The sequence below is a fragment of the Phoxinus phoxinus genome, assembly GCF_949152265.1.
Source record: "Phoxinus phoxinus genome assembly, chromosome: 7".
NCBI lineage: Eukaryota > Metazoa > Chordata > Actinopteri > Cypriniformes > Leuciscidae > Phoxinus > Phoxinus phoxinus.
In genome coordinates this window covers 13,935,132-13,953,207 of record NC_136882.1, presented here as the reverse complement: position 1 = coordinate 13,953,207, position 18,076 = coordinate 13,935,132, and the positions used below count along the sequence as shown (strand labels likewise).

Sequence of the window (18,076 nt, the reverse complement as noted above, 5' to 3'; positions counted from 1 at the left end):
GTGAATCCAGTTGAGGCTTGGCGGTTCCAAAAAGACAATCCGTTTACCAATTCTGAAGTTGCGAGGCAGATATTTGTGAGAAACGTCAAAGCTTTCAGTCCTGTGACTGGTATGGAGACCTGGAGGGCAAAACATCCATAGAACTGCACCACGGGCCTGTCAATCTTTCAATTTGCTTCAAGCCACGAATATTTAGATCACCTAAGATGAAAGACTATGTGAACAAATTGCTGCAGTATTTTAATCACGAAAAAAGTGGGACATTCTAAAACGCTGAATATGAACAACACTTAAAGTGCCTTAATGTACTAAACCAGTGCTTGTCAAAGACCAAATTCAACATCTTATTGATCATGCATAATCAATATGGGTGAGCAGATGAGCCCAGAATATGAGCGCAACGTGCCAAATCTTTAAGCATTTTGTCTTTATAATGCTTTTCTATGGAAAAACGCTTAACGAGAAACTGCGTTGCATTTAAATTCATGATTTATCTGCACACCTGTATATATGCATCATCAATAAGGTCTTTTGGTCTTTTAGTTTCACTCTCTAACTACATTTGTAGTACTTTTTTGTCTTCCTATAACACTGTGATGTCAAATGAACTGAAGTGAAAAAGGTTGAGGTCAGTCAGGAGGACATGCTGACCGAACATATCAGGGAGTCCTGACACAGAAAGTAGACAGCGTGAGTCGAGGAACCCTTGCATCTGCTGAGGCGGCGCGGTACAGATCCCAGACCTGTTTATTTTGATCCTTCAGTCACCCATCGCCAACCCCCAGCCTGTTGGCACTGACCAGACTGTGCAATTCCATCTTACCCCTAGACTTAATTACCATTTTAATTAGCAGGGGCCTGAGAATTAATAATCCTTCATCATATGGCTGTGGGCGTGAAAATTCATAATCCCTTTAGTCAGTTATGTATTCTGGGTCAGGCAGTAGATCAGTCTGCAGCTATTATGAGTGTCTTCATGAACTCTGGCTATTTGTTTAGTCTGCGTTTTAATTAAGCTCACAGACTCCTTGAAAAGTTACATCGCTTAAGCTGAATGTGTCGAGAGCGAGTGTGACGTGAAGTTGCTCAGATGATGAATGAAGACATCTGCTGTCTGGCTGAGCCAGGTCGCTCTCAGGAAGTCACACAAGTATAGAGTCATTCGTAAGCTATGAAAGAGACACGAGCAGAGAGACTGAGCTTCTTAAATAATGTTACTTTTTTATTGCATGTGGCTATTCAGAATCAATACAGTTTCTAAAGCAATGCTAATTACACTAAGTTTAAATTATCATTTCTAAGTAGCATCACAATGCAAAGAATATGAAGTATATACAATGGAAGACACAGAAAAAAAGAGAAAAAAACAAACTCGCTCAGGCATTGAAATATTCAAGATTTCCATACTGTGAAACAGCATTCGCAAAAGAACACTGTTGAAATTACTGTCAGGATTCAATAGCAAAGATGAAGTAGAAGAAGAAGAAAAAAAAAAAAAACACTTTTCCATTTAAAGTTGGCAGAAAAATTTGTACAGCAAAAAAAAACGTTCTTATACGGTTTTAAATATATTAACACAGTATTTATACATTTGGTTCCTTTCTGTAAACTAATCTTTAAAAAAATGTAAATATTGCATATGCCATTTGTGAATTTGTACCTATTTTCGTAATATCAAGAATTATTCAAAGAATTTTTTTTTTTCGTTTTTCTTTTATATTATAGCATTATCAAATATCCTCGAAGTGGCATCTATCGTACAGTGTACACACTTTTACAAACGTACTGAAGAATTAGAAAAGAAAAACGCCAGGCCCAAAGTTCAGCCTTTGGCGTGTACCTTCATTAGTGCTTTAGTTGTTTGGGGGGAAATTCATTGGGAAATTCATTCAAACACGTACCGTATATATATTTATATACATACAAAAAGAAATAAGTTATAATCTTTAACTTAAAAATGTCAGTTGCAATCTCTTTATACATTATGTACAGCTTTCTAGGCAAACTTTTTCATATACTTAAGTCAAGTTGTGTGTGTGTGTGTGTGTTGTACAAGTTGTTTCGTGTCGATCTGAACAACTCGGTATCAGTCTGTTTGTGGATGTTTAGGCCGTGCGTTTCGTCTCCTGTGGAGATCTCCGGAATACTCTACATTCAAAAGTGTCTTGTGTTACAATCTAAGGAGTTTGTAAGTGCAAGACAAAGCATTGGTTCTGACGAGTCTATCCCTGTCTGACAGTAGGGAGCAGCATTAATGGTGTCAGGCCTTCTGAGACGTCCCTGAAATCTATCACTCTCTGGAACGGCGAGCCGACGGGTGTGTGTGTGTGTAAGGCAAAGGGAAGCCTGTGTGTTCAGAGCAGTGAGAGGGGGGCAAGTCCGCAGAGGCTTCTGGGTTGTTAAGGTTTAAAGACGGTGTGCTAGCATGCCTAGGCTTGGCGAGAGAGATGCTCCTCTCTCTGACCCGAGGCGCACGACATCATTCATCTAGCGTGTGTTAATCGCGTGTGGCTTCGTTCCAAAACTAATAACTCCTCCTCTATGGAAGCCTGCTTTGCATATGTGCGGGATTGCGGGCGGAAGGCCCGGTCCTTTACCAGCTCAGATAAATATTATTATATTAAAATCCTTTAAATATCTGTGTAGAATGCAAAATAACATTAATAGATCTTTGATAGCAGCGCGGGAACTTCCTCCGCTGCACTGCAAGACATTCAGTTATCATGGCAAACAGTAATCTTTGATACTCTTGTGAGTGTATATGCAGGTCCTCCAGGAAACACTGTTTGACAGTACAGTCAGTAAGGCTTTGGATTGGTGTTTTTTTTTTACGAAAACATTCACTTGGAAAAATAAATTAATTTCTCAATATATAGATTTGTGTAAGTCATAAACCTGGCTCGTTCTGAGGTAGGGTTTTCAAGTGACTGCTTTTTTGTGTGTGTGTGTGTGTCTGATTTCGAATTGTTGAGTACATTTCTGAAATGCCACCTCTGTAGTGTCGCAACCACCCGTGCGCGCACACGCACTCGTGCCGCCACACGCGGGGGGGGGAAATAAATAAGTGCGACGGGTGTATGCGTGCGTGTGCAGATCAGATGTTTTGGTTCACAGGTTTTAGGGGGTTGAGGGACACTGGCCACTCGAAGTCCAGAGCTCGTAACAAAACCAGTGGAAAAAGGTCCGTGACACAAAAATTGAAGAGATTGTAGTGAGTGACAGATGGACAGGAAGTCCCGCCTCTGTGTCGGCGAGTCTTCGCCGCACCTCGCGCCGGGGTCAAGTGTGTGTGTTGCCGTGACGACGGCCATTCGAATGCATTCGGGAGGTCAAAGATCAGCGGAGGCCTGGTTCAGCAGCAACGTGGTCCATCTGTCCACACGAGCGCCTCCTCTCCTTCTCTCGTCCCTTGCTCTCGACGTGAACAACGGAGTGAAGGGGCCTTTATGAGAAGACTGGCTCTGTTTAGTCTGCAAGTAACAAGAGAGAGAAAGAAGCACATTAATGTGATGTCTATAAAGACAGAGAAAGAAAGCACCACAAACCAATAAAACGCGCTGTTCCCCGAGATCAACGCGATCGCGCAACACAACAGCCTTTTATGGGCATTCGCTAATGTTACGGCATTTTTCTGAAATACTATCATATTCCTCTGTGCTTTGTCTGGAAAAAATATTCCCTTTTCACTGAGCGGCGTGTGTTTTTCCATTACCATCCGTATGTGATTTATACATGAGGAATGAAGCTGGCTAGCGGCGGGATAAAAGGTTACACACTCCCTCTGTCTCGTTCTCGCTGCTGTTCTTGTGCTCTCCTTTACCAAGTAAGGAATGCGCGCTCTTTTGCTACGAGCAACAGAAGTGGCAGGTGCTCAGAGACAGACGATGGGAAACACTCGCTGACATTTAGCTCTGCGCAGCTGACGGAAAGAGCACAAGAGCCGGCCATACACCGACACACAACACAGCCTTAGATGCTCAGCAATATCCATGCTATTTAAATATTGAATTTGCTAAAAAGGGCAAAGTGCAAAATGGGCAAGACATGTTTTTTTTTGGCGTTAAATAATGCTGCAAATGCCAGTAAACTAAATACTACAAATCTTAGTAAATCACATTGTATGATTTATTTAAATATTCTCCTCCCATAAATTTTGGATCTGAAAGGGAATTGCTTATTGCAAATGCATTATTGTAACAATTCATAATTTAATTGCTTATTGCAAATGCATTTATTGCAAATGCATAAGCAATAAGGTCAGCTGCAAAAAAAAAAGTGCCTTTACCGAATCCTGACAGTTTTTTTTAACGCCAAAAGAGCCCAGACAGCAACATAGTGTCGGCCCAGATCCGGCCCACATCTGGTACAGGTGGATTCAACGCATACCAGATGTGGGCCGGATCTGGGCCGACACTAAGTTGCTGTCTGGCTTTGTGCTTCCTCAATGTAAAATCCATCAAAAAATAAATAAATGTAAATACTTAGAGTAAATATTCTCAAAATATTTGAACCATTTGCTATGGCTTTGCTATGTCAATTTAAACCCAACTATTTAATTTTGGAAGCACCTTGTTGACTTTACAATATGATGATAAAAATTTTTTCTCACTGTATAAATGGGACCACGCAATTTTAGAAAGGTGGTCCCTGGCAAGATCATATTTTGGGGCCTTTGGTATCACAAAGTTTAAAAGCACATGCTTTCTGGTGCTCATAAACAGCTAAATGCAGAACAATGGAGTTCCTCCTGTTTAACTGTACACGAAAAACATAGCAAGATATGACAGTGGCTTGTGTGCAACAATAATCAGTTCAGCTCAGATGAAAGCAAGAATGCACCCTGTGTGTACGTTCTCGTAAAACAGAAAAAGAACTACACGCATCAGCTTTACGTTTGAAGTGTAAATATTACAGTGTCATCTGACAATTTGCTTCTGTCTCTCGCTGGTGTCTGGGTTCTGTTTACGAGACCAGATCGCTATCCTGACCTCTCACCCGCTGTACTTGTTTGTGAGGTTTCATTTGCATGTAGGCCTCACACTGGGCGGAAGTCTCTGCTAACACAAACCCTTTCGTGGGTCTGTCCTCTCAGGCCGTGCGCTAGCCAATCTCCAATCTCCTCCTGCTTTTCATCCGCCTAGAACAAGAGCTGTTTTCATAGAGCAAGACTCGCTCTCACACACACTTAACAAACCCTTAATTCACAGCCATCGGCTATATTGCACGCCATAATCGCTCCCATTATCTGGACTGCCCGCGCACATTCCAAACACTTCCGCATGTGAGTCCGATATCACAACATCCACTCTGACAAGGATGGAAGTAATTCCCATGAACGTCAGTAGGGATGCATTCTCTCACAGAGAGCAGGGTAAAGTAAGGGAGGAGGGGCCAGCGAGAGGTCAAGCGCTTTCACGCTCGTAAAGTGCCTCATCTTTTCTTGCTCTTTGATACCTCCCTCTGTGTGGTATTACGAAGTATTACTCTTGCAGTTAAGTGCTGACAGATCTGTTTGCTCACGGCCAACTAGTGAAGAAAGAGAAAGAGAAAGGGGAGTAGGTGCTTTCCTGTTGTCCTTTTAACTGGGCCGACTGTGGGAAAAACAGCAGAAAACACGTTTCACTCACCCTGATGGGAGAAAAAAAAAAATCCAATGTCAACACCAATGACAAACCCATATCTACAACAGCATTACTGTACATTAAGTGTTTTTTTAGGGTTATTGAAAATGTGTAAACTCTTTTTCTTAGTGTAAAGTCAACATAAGTTGTGTTTTCTTTCCTATCGGGACGTTAAACGACTTCTCAAACAAGAAAAAATCTAGGGCGGGACTTATTTTTTTCCATCGGGAATTGATTGGATTGTTGTGGATTTTCTATTGCTGTGATCTCACATGATTGACAGGTTGACCCGCCCACATGCTAGTAAACATGTCATCAGAGAAGAGAATATGTCGTTTTAAGGGGGAGGGGAAGTTATTTTGATTAAATATTATGAGGGACCATTAAAAAAACAACACTAAAAAAACACTAAAATAATTTATAATAATATTCCATAACAACTTTAGAATTGCTAATTTTGATTTCATGGTGAATTTAAAGTCCCAATATTATTATTTTACTTTAAAAAGATCTCTGCAAAAATGTCCGATTCACAAACAAATTACTCTTATGAGCCAACATACAGCAAAACACGTGAAGTCCGATTCACAAACAACTGACTCTTATCGGCTGATTCTTTTAGTGAATCAAAAAAGTACAATAAAAATCGTAAAAAGTTTGACCCAATGAAAGCAGCCGTGTGTCCAGCTCCAGCTTAATGTCACCATTAAGTGGACAATGACATTATATGACCTGACCTACTTTACGGTCACCACGCAGCTAAGTGCTTCAAATACTAAAACAAAGACGCCGCATTGACTACAGATACATTAGCGTAAACTCTTACACGATGACAAGCGCAGTGGAAACCTTGATGTGAACTTGAGCTTGGCGGCTCGTACGCAGACTCTCAGAGTACCATTTCGGGTGGTCTGATTTCGTCATGCGTATAAATAGACTCGAAACAGACAGAGATCTCTTTTCCCGTCTCGCTGATTCTCACATTCACACTGATATGCCACAGATCCGGAGTCATGCAGTGTATGTGTATGTGTGGAGGTCAGAAGCCAGCTTGAATTTCACAGAGCTAATTAAGCAAGAGGAAGCTTGGCAATTCCATGGATGTCCCATTCCGATCCGGAACGGCAGAAAAAAGCAGCGCCAATGAATGAGGGGGGAAAGAAAAAGCAAGTGAGGTCATGGGACAGGCACTCAACAGAGACGGAGACTGATGAATGAGCAGAGGGAGGAACTTTAAATGTTTTATCTGTCAAATGCTGACCTGAACTAACTTTATTAACTGTGTCCTGCATTCACTACTGTCTACAGTGCCACATCCAAAGTAAATTATCTTTATGTTATGCCAAAAAATTTGATGGCAAGGCAACATTTTCAATATTTTAATCTTTTTAAATATTACCAAAAACATAATTATGTAGGAAACGCTGCTTCTTACATCTTAATGAGTAAATATGAATCAATAAATATCAAAGCTAATTGTAAATATGCTCAAATTCAAATATTAGTACGAGCAGATGGAGACCAGAAGTGTGAGGTCTTATCGGACCCTCTGACCCCAAAATTCCCTCCCCCACCTCTCTCCCGCTTGTTTTGTCTCTCAGAGCAATCACTCAACCTATAAAAGTCTTCAGATCTAAGCTTAGTGCAACATATTGCTTCCCTAACATTTTTTTTTACGGTGTTAAAACTGTGGTTTCTGTGCCTGTGTGAGAAATCAGCACAGGTATTTAAAGCAGCTGTAATCTGAACCACGCTGGTTCAAGTAAAAAAATCTTGTGAACCCGCTGCCCCCATCCATAAAAAATGTCCCCTCTCCACACACACACATTTGTCCGGCTGCGACTCATTATTTATTTATTTCACACAGGTTAAATTTAGCCCCCCTGCAGCCGAGCCAGGAACAGTCTGGTGTTCTCACACACATATAAGTATAACACACAACTGTTCTCTCTCTCTCTCTCTCTCTCTCTCTCTCTCTCTCTCTCTCTCTCTCTCTCTCTCTCTCTCTCTCTCTCTCTCTCTCTCTCTCTCTCTCTCTCTCTCTCTCTCTCTCTCTCTCTCTCTCTCTCTCTCTCTCTCTCTCTCTCTCTCACCCACACATTTACAGTAGAGAGAAAAGTGACTGACTGTACTGTAAACATGTGCTAGTGTTACTAATTTATTTATATACGCTAGTCTCATATATCATAGAAGGAGTATCAGTTTGAACCCGCGAGGTGGAAATGACAATGTTTCTGTTCATCCTCACTCAGTAGGATCTTCCAATGTCACTCCCTTTAGGGATTTTCACACTGTCAGCGATTTGTAGCAATTCGGTGAAAGTTTGAGGGAGCAGGAGTGACGTACATGGGCACACAAAATTAAAATGTAAGGGATTCACTCTCTCAAATAAATGTAATTGTCTCTTTCATATGGCTCAACCAACTGCTAAGCCACAGCTTAACAAACAACCATGTAGCCTATTAATTTGTAAAATTCAGAATAAATTATGTTAATGAATCAAAAAAAATATATTGATAACTAATAATGCCAAAAGTGAAGAAAAAAAAAGTATAATAACAATGCAAACTGTAGCTTTACAGAGACGGAGACTCAGACAGTCATCATCGGCTATGGGAAGAGAGGCAGGGCAAAAGGTTACACTGTATGCGTGGTGTGATGATCTTCATGTGTAAATGTCACGTTCTAATCTCATAACACTACAGCCAACTAAGCCAACAGAGCTCAGTGGACATATGGAAATAAACTCCAGTCCATGAATAAGAAAGTGTGTGCATAAGGGTGTGCGAGCTCAGCAGATCTCACAGTCATCCTCCTTTAAACAAATCCAAATACCCAAGGAGCCATTTAAATTCACTTGATGAGAGTAAAGCATCACTACATATTCTGCTCCACGCATACACACTCAGATGACTTAGCTCAGCAGGGGAGAAAAGGAGCATTCATTCAGAATCAAGCCACATGCCATGCAATTATTCCCACACACGGCACGTGCTCTTAAAGAGCATCCTATGCTGATTTCAAATGATATTTTACAGCCACATCCTACTCTTTGCCACATGCTAAACACACACACACACACACACACACACGGAATGTTACATTATAGGATGTTAACATATAGCATTAACATATGTTATAAATATGATATACTTTACACACATACACAGACATTACAGAAAGTGATGAATGTACTATGTGTGTGTGTGTGTGTGTGTGTGTGTGTGTGAGAGAGAGAGAGAGAGAGAGAGAGAGAGAGAGAGAGAGAGAGAGAGAGAGAGAGAGAGAGAGAGAGAGAGAGAGGTCTCTAATGTGTAGTCCAGATTTGACGTGAGAATGTGTAAGTCAAGTACTTTTCTCTTTTCTACAGATACATAGGCTACTATCCCAAGAAAAACAGAAGGTGTGCACAATGAAGGTAAAAAAATGCACAATTCACATAAAAAGTATTTTTTTTCTATAGTAGCCTACACTAAAATTACAGTAAAACAAATATAACTGTGGTAGCATGTTTTTTTTTTTTTTTTTTTTTTTTGCATTATTACAATATTTCTGGGGGAGGGGGGTTTTGTCATAAAAATAATGTCACAATTTAAAAAAATAAGATAAAAAAATAGGCTTCATTTTCTACAAAGCCAAGTATAATTTATTATGTCATTCTATTGATTTGGGGTGAATTATAACCCTTGGGTGAATTTCAGCTGTGTGTGTCGTTTACTTGGTCACCAAACAAAGCTGCTCAACAATGTCTAATCTGTGGCACCATGTAATCCGCCTTATCTGTGCTGCTAAAAGTGGGAAGCAGTGAGAGCGTTTCACAGAACATCTTGGATGTGTTTAACGCTATAAAATCTGCAACGATAGCAGATACTTACAGAGTCAACAACAACAGACTAAGAGGTGAAGGAGGACATGAAGAGAGAGGGGATGGGATGGGAAGGCAGAGTCAGACTGATGATTGCTGATAGACAGAAAGGAAGAAATGAAAATAGTCCTTCAGATATACAAAAAAAATAATCAGAGGATATAATAAACAAAATGTTTTATGATGGAAGAGAGAAAGATAGTATGATAATAGACTAGGATTCAAAGGAATAGGTGAGTGTTGTGATGGGGGATGGCCATAGTCTTTTCTCTAGAAATAAAGGGCAGGCAAATTGATAGACACAATCTTTCTTTCACTGCTGTACCTTTCAATTAAATCAAGTCTATCAAAGCGGGAAGGGGCGGGGCTCGGTGTGTCTGCAACAAAAAGAGATTTTCCTTTTATTTCAAGCTTGTGCCAACTGTTTTTGCTGGTTATCAGACTGTATCTCCCTATATCTCTCTCTGGGCTGTTGTGTGGGGCAGCAGATGGCCGCTAATCATTAGTGTATTGTCAGGGCTCTGATGGGCCTGATAACCACTGTGCACTGCTTGGAATGGCAGGTGCACGACCCTGGCCCCCACCATCTGCTGGCCCGGCCCCTCACACACACTATTCTCAGGAGGGATGATTCTCTGGAAGCCCCTCGAAGACACACACACAGCTCTCTGAGATGTGCTAATGGTACATTTTTAATAAGACGGTGTTTACTCTCTCTTCTAGTGCTATTATGTAGGGAAGAAATGGAAAGAATCCAATCTAAGGAAATAAAAGGTAAGCGAAGGCTTCAATGCCCACAGAGCTCTTTATGCCCCACTCTATACCCGTCTATATCCAAGGCCAGGTCAGAGGGGACCTATTTAGTTTACAACGCACTGTTGGAGTATTTTGGTGTTCAATGACTCCGTAAGGATGCAGATGTGACAAAAATGCTGAATTTAAAATGACAGAGCGTGACAAAAAACAATCAGCCCAAAATGATGAGGCACCGTCATAAACCTCAGTCAAACATCCTGCACACTGTGTAAATATGTAGTTATGTTTGCCAAAGTATGTGTCTGCTTCCCATTCACAAATGTACTATTCAAATCAGTGTGTAAAAAGTGAAGGGAGGGGGGATGGAGGGAAATGTGGCATTACAGACGTTGGCGTAGTAAACAGAGCGCAGCCTATCCGTGCTCTCGCCTCTGCTCAATGGGTCCCGTAACGGCGCAAGTTCCCTATCAGGAAGACTATCGGGCCATTCGACACAAATAAGAGCTCTGTGTTCTGTCTCTGTGGCTCATCTTTTGTTTTGGTGGAATGTTGTCTGTGACCAATCACAGGGCTTGGAAGGCTGAGCTCTAGCGAGTGTGTGCCGATGCTTCTGCAAGTTTTCTTTGTGGTCCCCTCCCACTGTTCTAGGGCTTCCGTGGCCCGCGGCTACGTCTTTCTGCTCCGTCCTCTCGTGGAGGTAAACAGAGAACTGCAGAAACACCTGCTCCCGCCAGCACAAACACTCACACACCCTAGAGATCATAATTGAGCTCCGGATGCCGTCTATTTGCCTTATATGGTGCATGTGTATGTGTGTTGTTTTAAGAGGCTTTTGCTTCTAGACTCTTTTGTGAAGTGTCATTCATCAGACAAGTCGCTCTGTCCTTTAAGTGCAGTCCTTCACCTTGACTTTTTTTTCAGTGCAAGGGTCTCACTAAAGTGTAGCATACTCCTTTTTTAACACTTATACACCCTTCATGCAGTCCCACTCAAACAAAGTTACGCTTAACAACAACACCTCCTATCTTACTACTAATTTCAGTGTGTGACTTCCACGTGAGTCCATATCTGTGTCTGTCAGCCCATACGTTTATCTCTGTGCTGCACAAACAACTTTGTTTTTCAAGTCGTGCCGAAAAACAAAAGGTGGGTCGTTCCTTAAAAGAAACCTGGCAGGTTGGAAAAACAAGCCGGCGTTAACCTCTCTGAACGACCTTTGCACACATTCTGCATTCCAGCCCTGAAACCCTCCACCTGAAAACTGATAAACAACTGACTCACTTGTTTTTACTGTTGGCTACTGTTCACTCAAGTACGACATAATGACTAATTCTGATTCGGAGAATTAGACAAAGTATGATGCAAATATTGGGAATGTTTCTTATTTTGCTAATTACTGACATTATCTCTCTTTTTCACATTTACATCCTCTAAAACTGACCGCATCCCACAGTCATCCTCACACTACTGACAAAATAATATCAATGGGGAATGAATAAAAACCTTTAACTGAGCTGTTTTCATCCCAAACACCCCTGCAGGCACGGGTAAAGCGATCAGTCACTGAGAATAAAAACTGCGCCACAGCTTTTAAAGAGGCATTTCCATCATTCTGACACTCAAGGTGCTCAATTAGCTCTCTCACATAAGAGGGAAATTTGTCATGTGGCATGCTAATCTGGTGCACAAGTAATATGCAGTTGTTATTTTTGCAAAAATAATGTGTCACGTCATATTGTAGTGAGTTAACGCAGCTAAATCATTCTAACATTTCAGAGCACAGCATTTGAAAGAAATGAAGTGAATGAGAGTAAACATTAACTAATGAAAGTTGTGAGCTTGCACATAACCAGTTATGTCTTTTATGAATTCAGCTTACCTGTTACTGTTGTTGCCGTCTCCTTGAACCCAAGGCTGGCATACGGACTGGCATGTATTCCATTGATGCCCTCTTTACAGCAGCTGGCAGGTTTGAACCGGACAAGCGAATCACAGCTGGCAAGTCCTCCATCCATCAAGTTTAAGGCAATGTAGTTAAGTCCATTCTGAAAACCGGCCGATGTCTCCCTGCACATGGGACTGTTGTACTCTTCATCCGATCCTTCGCTGTTCCTCACAGAAACTGACACGTTCTCCACAGAGGCTGAACCGTGCCGCCTGGCGTCGTGTGCGAAGGAGGGAAAAACTGGTGTCACGGTGGTGGTTGAGGAGAATGTCTCTGAACTGTGCCGCCTGCGTCCCTGGGGGTCGGCACGGATCACTTTGGCACCCCGGTCGGGATCCACCAAGGCCAAAGTGGCACCATGCAGCAGGAATGCTTCAACGCCAGGCACTCCCACAGTCTCATCCACAGTCAGCCTCTGCATGCAGGAGGATGGGCTGATGTTCTGCCCACCTTCTGAGGGCTGCGAGACAGGAGGGGAAACGGGCACGCCGAACGTCATCTCTGTGTAATCGTCTTTAGCTTTATCAACTGGGCCCACTGGTGCCACCTGTGCCGTGAGGTGGTACCTTTCATCTTTCTCCTCTTCTTTAGGGTGGGCGGGGCAGGACGTGAGATCCGGCAAAGGCTCCAAACCATTAGACGGAGCAACATTTCCAGATTTGGGTGACTGAGAACTCACGTCTATGTTCATGTAATCAGAGAAGGGGGATGTCCTCTGATCTGCAGACGATCCGAGGGATGAGGCTGAGCTCTCGGAGGAAGTAATGGAGGGCGGAGTGCAACTTTCAGCAACATGTCCAAAGTCTATGTTTATGTACTCGCCAGGGCTTTTTGGCTCAGAGGGGAGGGGATGCTCGTTCATACTGGGTAATGTCCGGAGCGTGTCAAGGGAGAGGCGGGTGGGCCGGCTTATCCTGTGCAGGAGGATGAAGCTATCCGTGCGGCTCTGTCTAAGAGGAGATGGGGCAGGGGGGAATGCTGTTTTTACTGACTCCTCTATTATTCTGTGACTCTGAGGATTCATGACAACATACTGATTATTGTCCGCATCCTTTAGCGTCTGCTGGGGCTTATGACAGCGGGTCAAAGAGTTAAACAAGTGAAGCTGTCGCAGACATGGAGACTCGGGGCTCAGGTAGTAGTCTGGTGGTGTGACTGAATCTACAGGGGACATGTTGAGGTACTCACCATTAGACAGTTTCCCATCTGAGCTGTCGATGGAGAATTTAGAGCCGCACAGCATCCTCATGTAGCCGCTGTCATCCAGAGAACAACTGCTGGGGGAATTGGTCCTGTAACCATTCGCAATAGTGAGGGGGTGGGTCCTGGGGTTGATTATCTGCTTTGGAGCAGAAACGCACATTGGGCTCATGGGCATGTAGTTGTCAGTCTTTCCCCCTTGCGGAGCAATACCTGGTGTCATCGGCATGTAGCCACAGTCGCCCAGATTACCGCTGGAACTTTTCAGTAACGATCCGATTTCAATGTCCCCATAATCTTCAGGGTATGTGAGCTTTGGGGATGCGGTGTGAGAGCTGCGCCCCGAATGGCCTCCAGTTGTGTGCGTTGCTCTCATGAGCGTGTACTCATCCAGCGAAGCAGAGGACACTTGTGATGGCACCCTCTTCTGGTAAGGCATGGTGAGAGAGTGTGTCCTCTTCCTGTAGGCTTTCTCCAGATCTCCTATGCTCTCCTCGCCTGCCGCCCGGACGCTTCGCCGTCCACAGCTGTTCGGTCTTTCCATGATCATATATCCATACAGGTTGCTGCCCTCCTGTGAGGGGGGTGTGTCAGCGAGCGACTCGGGTGTGTTGCTTCGGTTTGCTGCTAAAAGGTGCCGGATATCACCCGGGCTGGAGCCGCACTCATCACAAGAGATGAAGCCAGCGTCACTGGGGGAGCCTGAAATGGAGGCGGTGCAGCTGGAGGGGCGAGGGCCTGACAAGCTGACGGGGCTGGCAGCTGAGGGAGGCGAGTGAGAAACAGGCATGCACATGGATTTACTATGCTGCAGGGTTGATGACTCAAATGTCCTGCATGGGCGAGCTGTCACTGTGTTAGAGCGGCTCAAATGCGTCCTGTTCACGCCTGGGCTGATGGGGCTGCCTGTACCGTCCCCCTCGCTTGCTGTGCGGATCCTACAGGACGTCAGTTTTGTCACGGGAGACGTCGCTGCCATGCTGTCGGTGCGCGAGCGCCGTGTCAGCCCAGTCTGACTCGGCGGTAGGTTGTTAAAGTGCCGCCTGGTGGGCACAGATATAGGGTTGGTACCCGAGGACTGGCTTTTGCTGCGCGGGCGGAACTCTGACATCTCTTTCATTGCTTTCATCGCCTCCAAAATAGTCTCGTGAATGTTTTGCGCCACCACCGAATCGTCCGCCTGCATCCATAACTCGCCGGGTCCGATCGACGCGGACCGGCCAACCTCGATGAAGAAAAAGCTGTCCGAGTGTCCGCATCGGCGAATGTTCATCAGCTGTAAAATCACCGACGCCACCTCAGTGTTGAGTTTCACGAAGCTGATGGTACGGCTGGATAAACACAGCCTGTAAACGCCCGTTAAGTTTCTGCTCTGTCCGAGTCCTTTAGATTTCAAATTGACCTGCCAAACCTCCTTGTAAGTAGCGGTTACGGGCGTTATCACGCCGTAGCTCGCCTCATCAAAGCCGACGAGGGATGACGCTGAATTAGAAGCGGAGCCGTCGCTCACTTTCCCCTCGTTCATTAAATCCGTTAAGACAGTGTACCAGTCCTCCTGTTCCTGCTCGTTTTCGGCAGCCACGGCAAAATACTCGTCCTTGGTGTAAAGGGCGATCAGGTGTTTGTGTTTGGCATCGGCTCTCTTGTTGATGTTCAGGCACGAGTCCAAATGTATAACCCGTTTAGCAGCCGACTTGTTTTTCCATTTCTTCTCGCTCTCGTAATACTCCAGCCGGGCGCGAGAGCCCTCGCTCGGCTCCCTCAGCACGAAAAAGCGCTTGTGTCCGTGCTTCTGTTTCTTCAGATAGCCGCATTTCTTAACGTGGTTGTTGTTCTTCACTGTCATATTTGAAATCAGATGTCCTTCTGTCGGCGGCGGACTCGCCATTCTCATATGCTCTGAAGAAAAACTCTCACTTTTCCTTAACTTGTGCTGTCAGTCAGATATAATCCTGTCAGACTCTCTTCTGTACCCGGCGCGGAGTGCGCGTTCGCTGCGAAGAGCGGTTTAACAGTAAATAACACATATCGCTAAGTGACTGGAGTGAAGAGGAAAAACAACATGTGACGTCCTACACATCCAGCTTTGGTTACAAAAAAAAATAGAAAGAAAAAATACGCACACACACACACAGAAACTAGGCGGTGCAACCTTCGGGGGAAGGCGTACCTGCGAATCCGCCCCCATGTAACAGCTCATTGGGCTCATTGGTGGAAGTATCTGATTGACAACAGAGAGCACCAATCATGTCCTACTATTTTTTTCTTCGCTCCGCCCCCCACAAGAACATCCAAAGGTGTCTGAGAATTGTCAGAGGATCGCAACCCACTGAGCGCGCTGGTCGGAGAGCCGCTCTGAGTTTTATATTTTACACAAATAATACGGAATAAAATGACTTAATAGTCTATGATTTTAATATTCTTGGTTCCTTTCGGGGAACAACTGGTGGTTAAAACATCCAGTAAGTAGCCTACCTATATGGAGCGCAAGTTTTTCGGGAGTTCGTTATTTAGAGAGTGTAGTTCATTTCGCTTATGATTTTGCAAAGTCAAGCCTTTTGATAAGCTATCGAATGCGTTGCAGCTCATATTAGCCAACTGTGAAGTTCACTGTGTTAGTGTCATTTAATTATGTGAGAACGTTGTGTTTTTGTTATGATGATTAGGCTATGGCTAAAAGTTTTAAACCCATTTGCGCGTAACATTCCTTATCTCAATTATGTTAATATTAGTATTATTTTGAGCATGTTGTTATTAAAGGACCAAGCCAGATCACGTCAGAAAGCATCATCTCGATTCTCTCCTCTGACGCATCAAAATTCATATGCAATGCGCGTGACCCTATGTATATCCTTTATTAGGCTACTACTTCGTTCTATACACTATGACTTGACCTCGTTATATTGACGTATTCGGTTCGAGACGAATCATTGAACTGTGGGGCTATAAAAAACTGAAAGTTTGCGGAGCATCCTTGTTATGTAACGCAACCAGTGCTTTATAGTCTGAATGCGTCTTGTGTTACGCGACTGCCTCTAGCGTTCACAGGTATGTGTGTCCGTGTTTTTGTCTTGTGTTTGCCTTCCACCAGAAGATTCTTTCCGGTCATTGCCTTTACCGCACACTCCTCCTTCACAGTGTAGTGTACAACACCCCTTACACTACGGGAGCAGAGAGCACTGCAGCTTATATGAATGAAACTACACTCCACGCGCCCGACAAAGTTCGATTAAAATGCGAACGTTGTAGGTTGACGCGTCGCTCGCTCGCGGAAGTGTTTCTCACTCGATGTTATATTTTTAACATAATTAAATGAAGCGTTTCAACCCCGAACAGTAAAATGTCAGCGAAACTGTGTCAGTATGTGCAGCACTGCATCAGTTCTGCTCTAGTTTTTGGTGGGTTAGTTAGGCTATTGATGACGTTGCGATGCTGGGTCTGCTGAGGATTGAACACGTCAGTGACTGGTTATGTACGTAGATAGAGAGATGCTTACTCCTCTCAGATGAACTGAAATGCAGCTACTGTCTAGCTGTGCGTTTTCCAATAAGAGCACACACCTCCCGGGAAAAGATGTCTCTTCTGACTTAAAAAAAAGGGAATGACAGGCTACAAGAACTCTATTTCTCATTTTCTTTTCTTTTCCCCGCTTTTATGCTGGACTTTCTCTGTCATGTCTGCTTTGAGTGAATTGTTATGATGATGTAGGCTGCAATGCACTCTTTCATGCTTAAAATTGAAATTGGGTGGATATATGCTATAGTACAGTTCAAACGTTTGGAAACATTAAAACATTTGTTTTATGTTTTTGAAAGAAGTCTCTTATGCTCATCAAGCCTGCATTTATTTGATCTAAAATACAGAAAGAAACGGCAATATTGTGAAATATTATTACAATTTAAATTAATGTATTTCTATTTTAATATACTTTGAAATGTAATTTATTCCTGTGATGCAAAGCTGAATTTTTAGCATCATTACTCCAGTCTTCAGTGTCACTCAGAAATCATTATAGTATGCTGATTTGATACTCAGTTATTATCAATTATAATATGTTTTGGATCCTGTGATTCTTTTTTTTCAGGATTCATTGATGAATAAAAAGTAAAAAAAAAAAAAAATAGCATTTATTCAAAACAGAAATATTTTCTAACAATATAAATATTTACTATTACTTTTTTTTTATAAATGTTACTCATCCTTAAAAAAAAGTATTGATTTGTTTAAATAAAAAAGGAAAGAAAAAGTTACTGACCCCAAACTTTTGAACGATATATATTTCTATTGTAAATAAATGTATAAAAGTATCACAGGTTATTAAACAAATATTAATCAGCACAACTGTTTCCAACATTGATAATAAATCATATTAGAATTATTTCTAAAGGATCATTTGACACTGAAGACTGAAGTAATGATGCTGCAAATTCAGCTTTGGATCACAATACATCATATTTTAAAGTTTATTAACCCCTTAAGCGGCACCCCCTTTTTTTAATAGACATGAAAATGCACCTTCCAAACTTAAATGGTTGTAATTCAAGAATGCTTTGGAATATATATGTAAGATTGATCTTGTTTTAAAGAAGACATTTAAGCAAAATTGTAGAAGTGAAATCAATTAAGAAAGTTAAACAGAAAAAAAGTTATTGAAGTTTGAGTTTATGAAAATGTACAATGTTAAAAAAT

The 18,076-nt window shown here is 42.7% G+C and overlaps 1 protein-coding gene across 1 annotated transcript; it reads right to left on the bottom strand.

The window, feature by feature from the left end:
- Positions 1-1,206: 1,206 nt before the first annotated feature.
- Positions 1,207-15,481, bottom strand: irs2b (insulin receptor substrate 2b). Its single transcript, XM_079618154.1, has 2 exons — positions 12,122-15,481; positions 1,207-3,470 (listed from the first exon to the last, which is right to left on the bottom strand). The coding sequence occupies exons 1-2, from the start codon at positions 15,279-15,281 to the stop codon at positions 3,466-3,468; spliced, it is 3,165 nt and encodes a 1,054-aa protein (XP_079474280.1). The 5' UTR covers positions 15,282-15,481; the 3' UTR covers positions 1,207-3,465.
- Between the last annotated feature and the right edge of the window lie 2,595 nt (positions 15,482-18,076).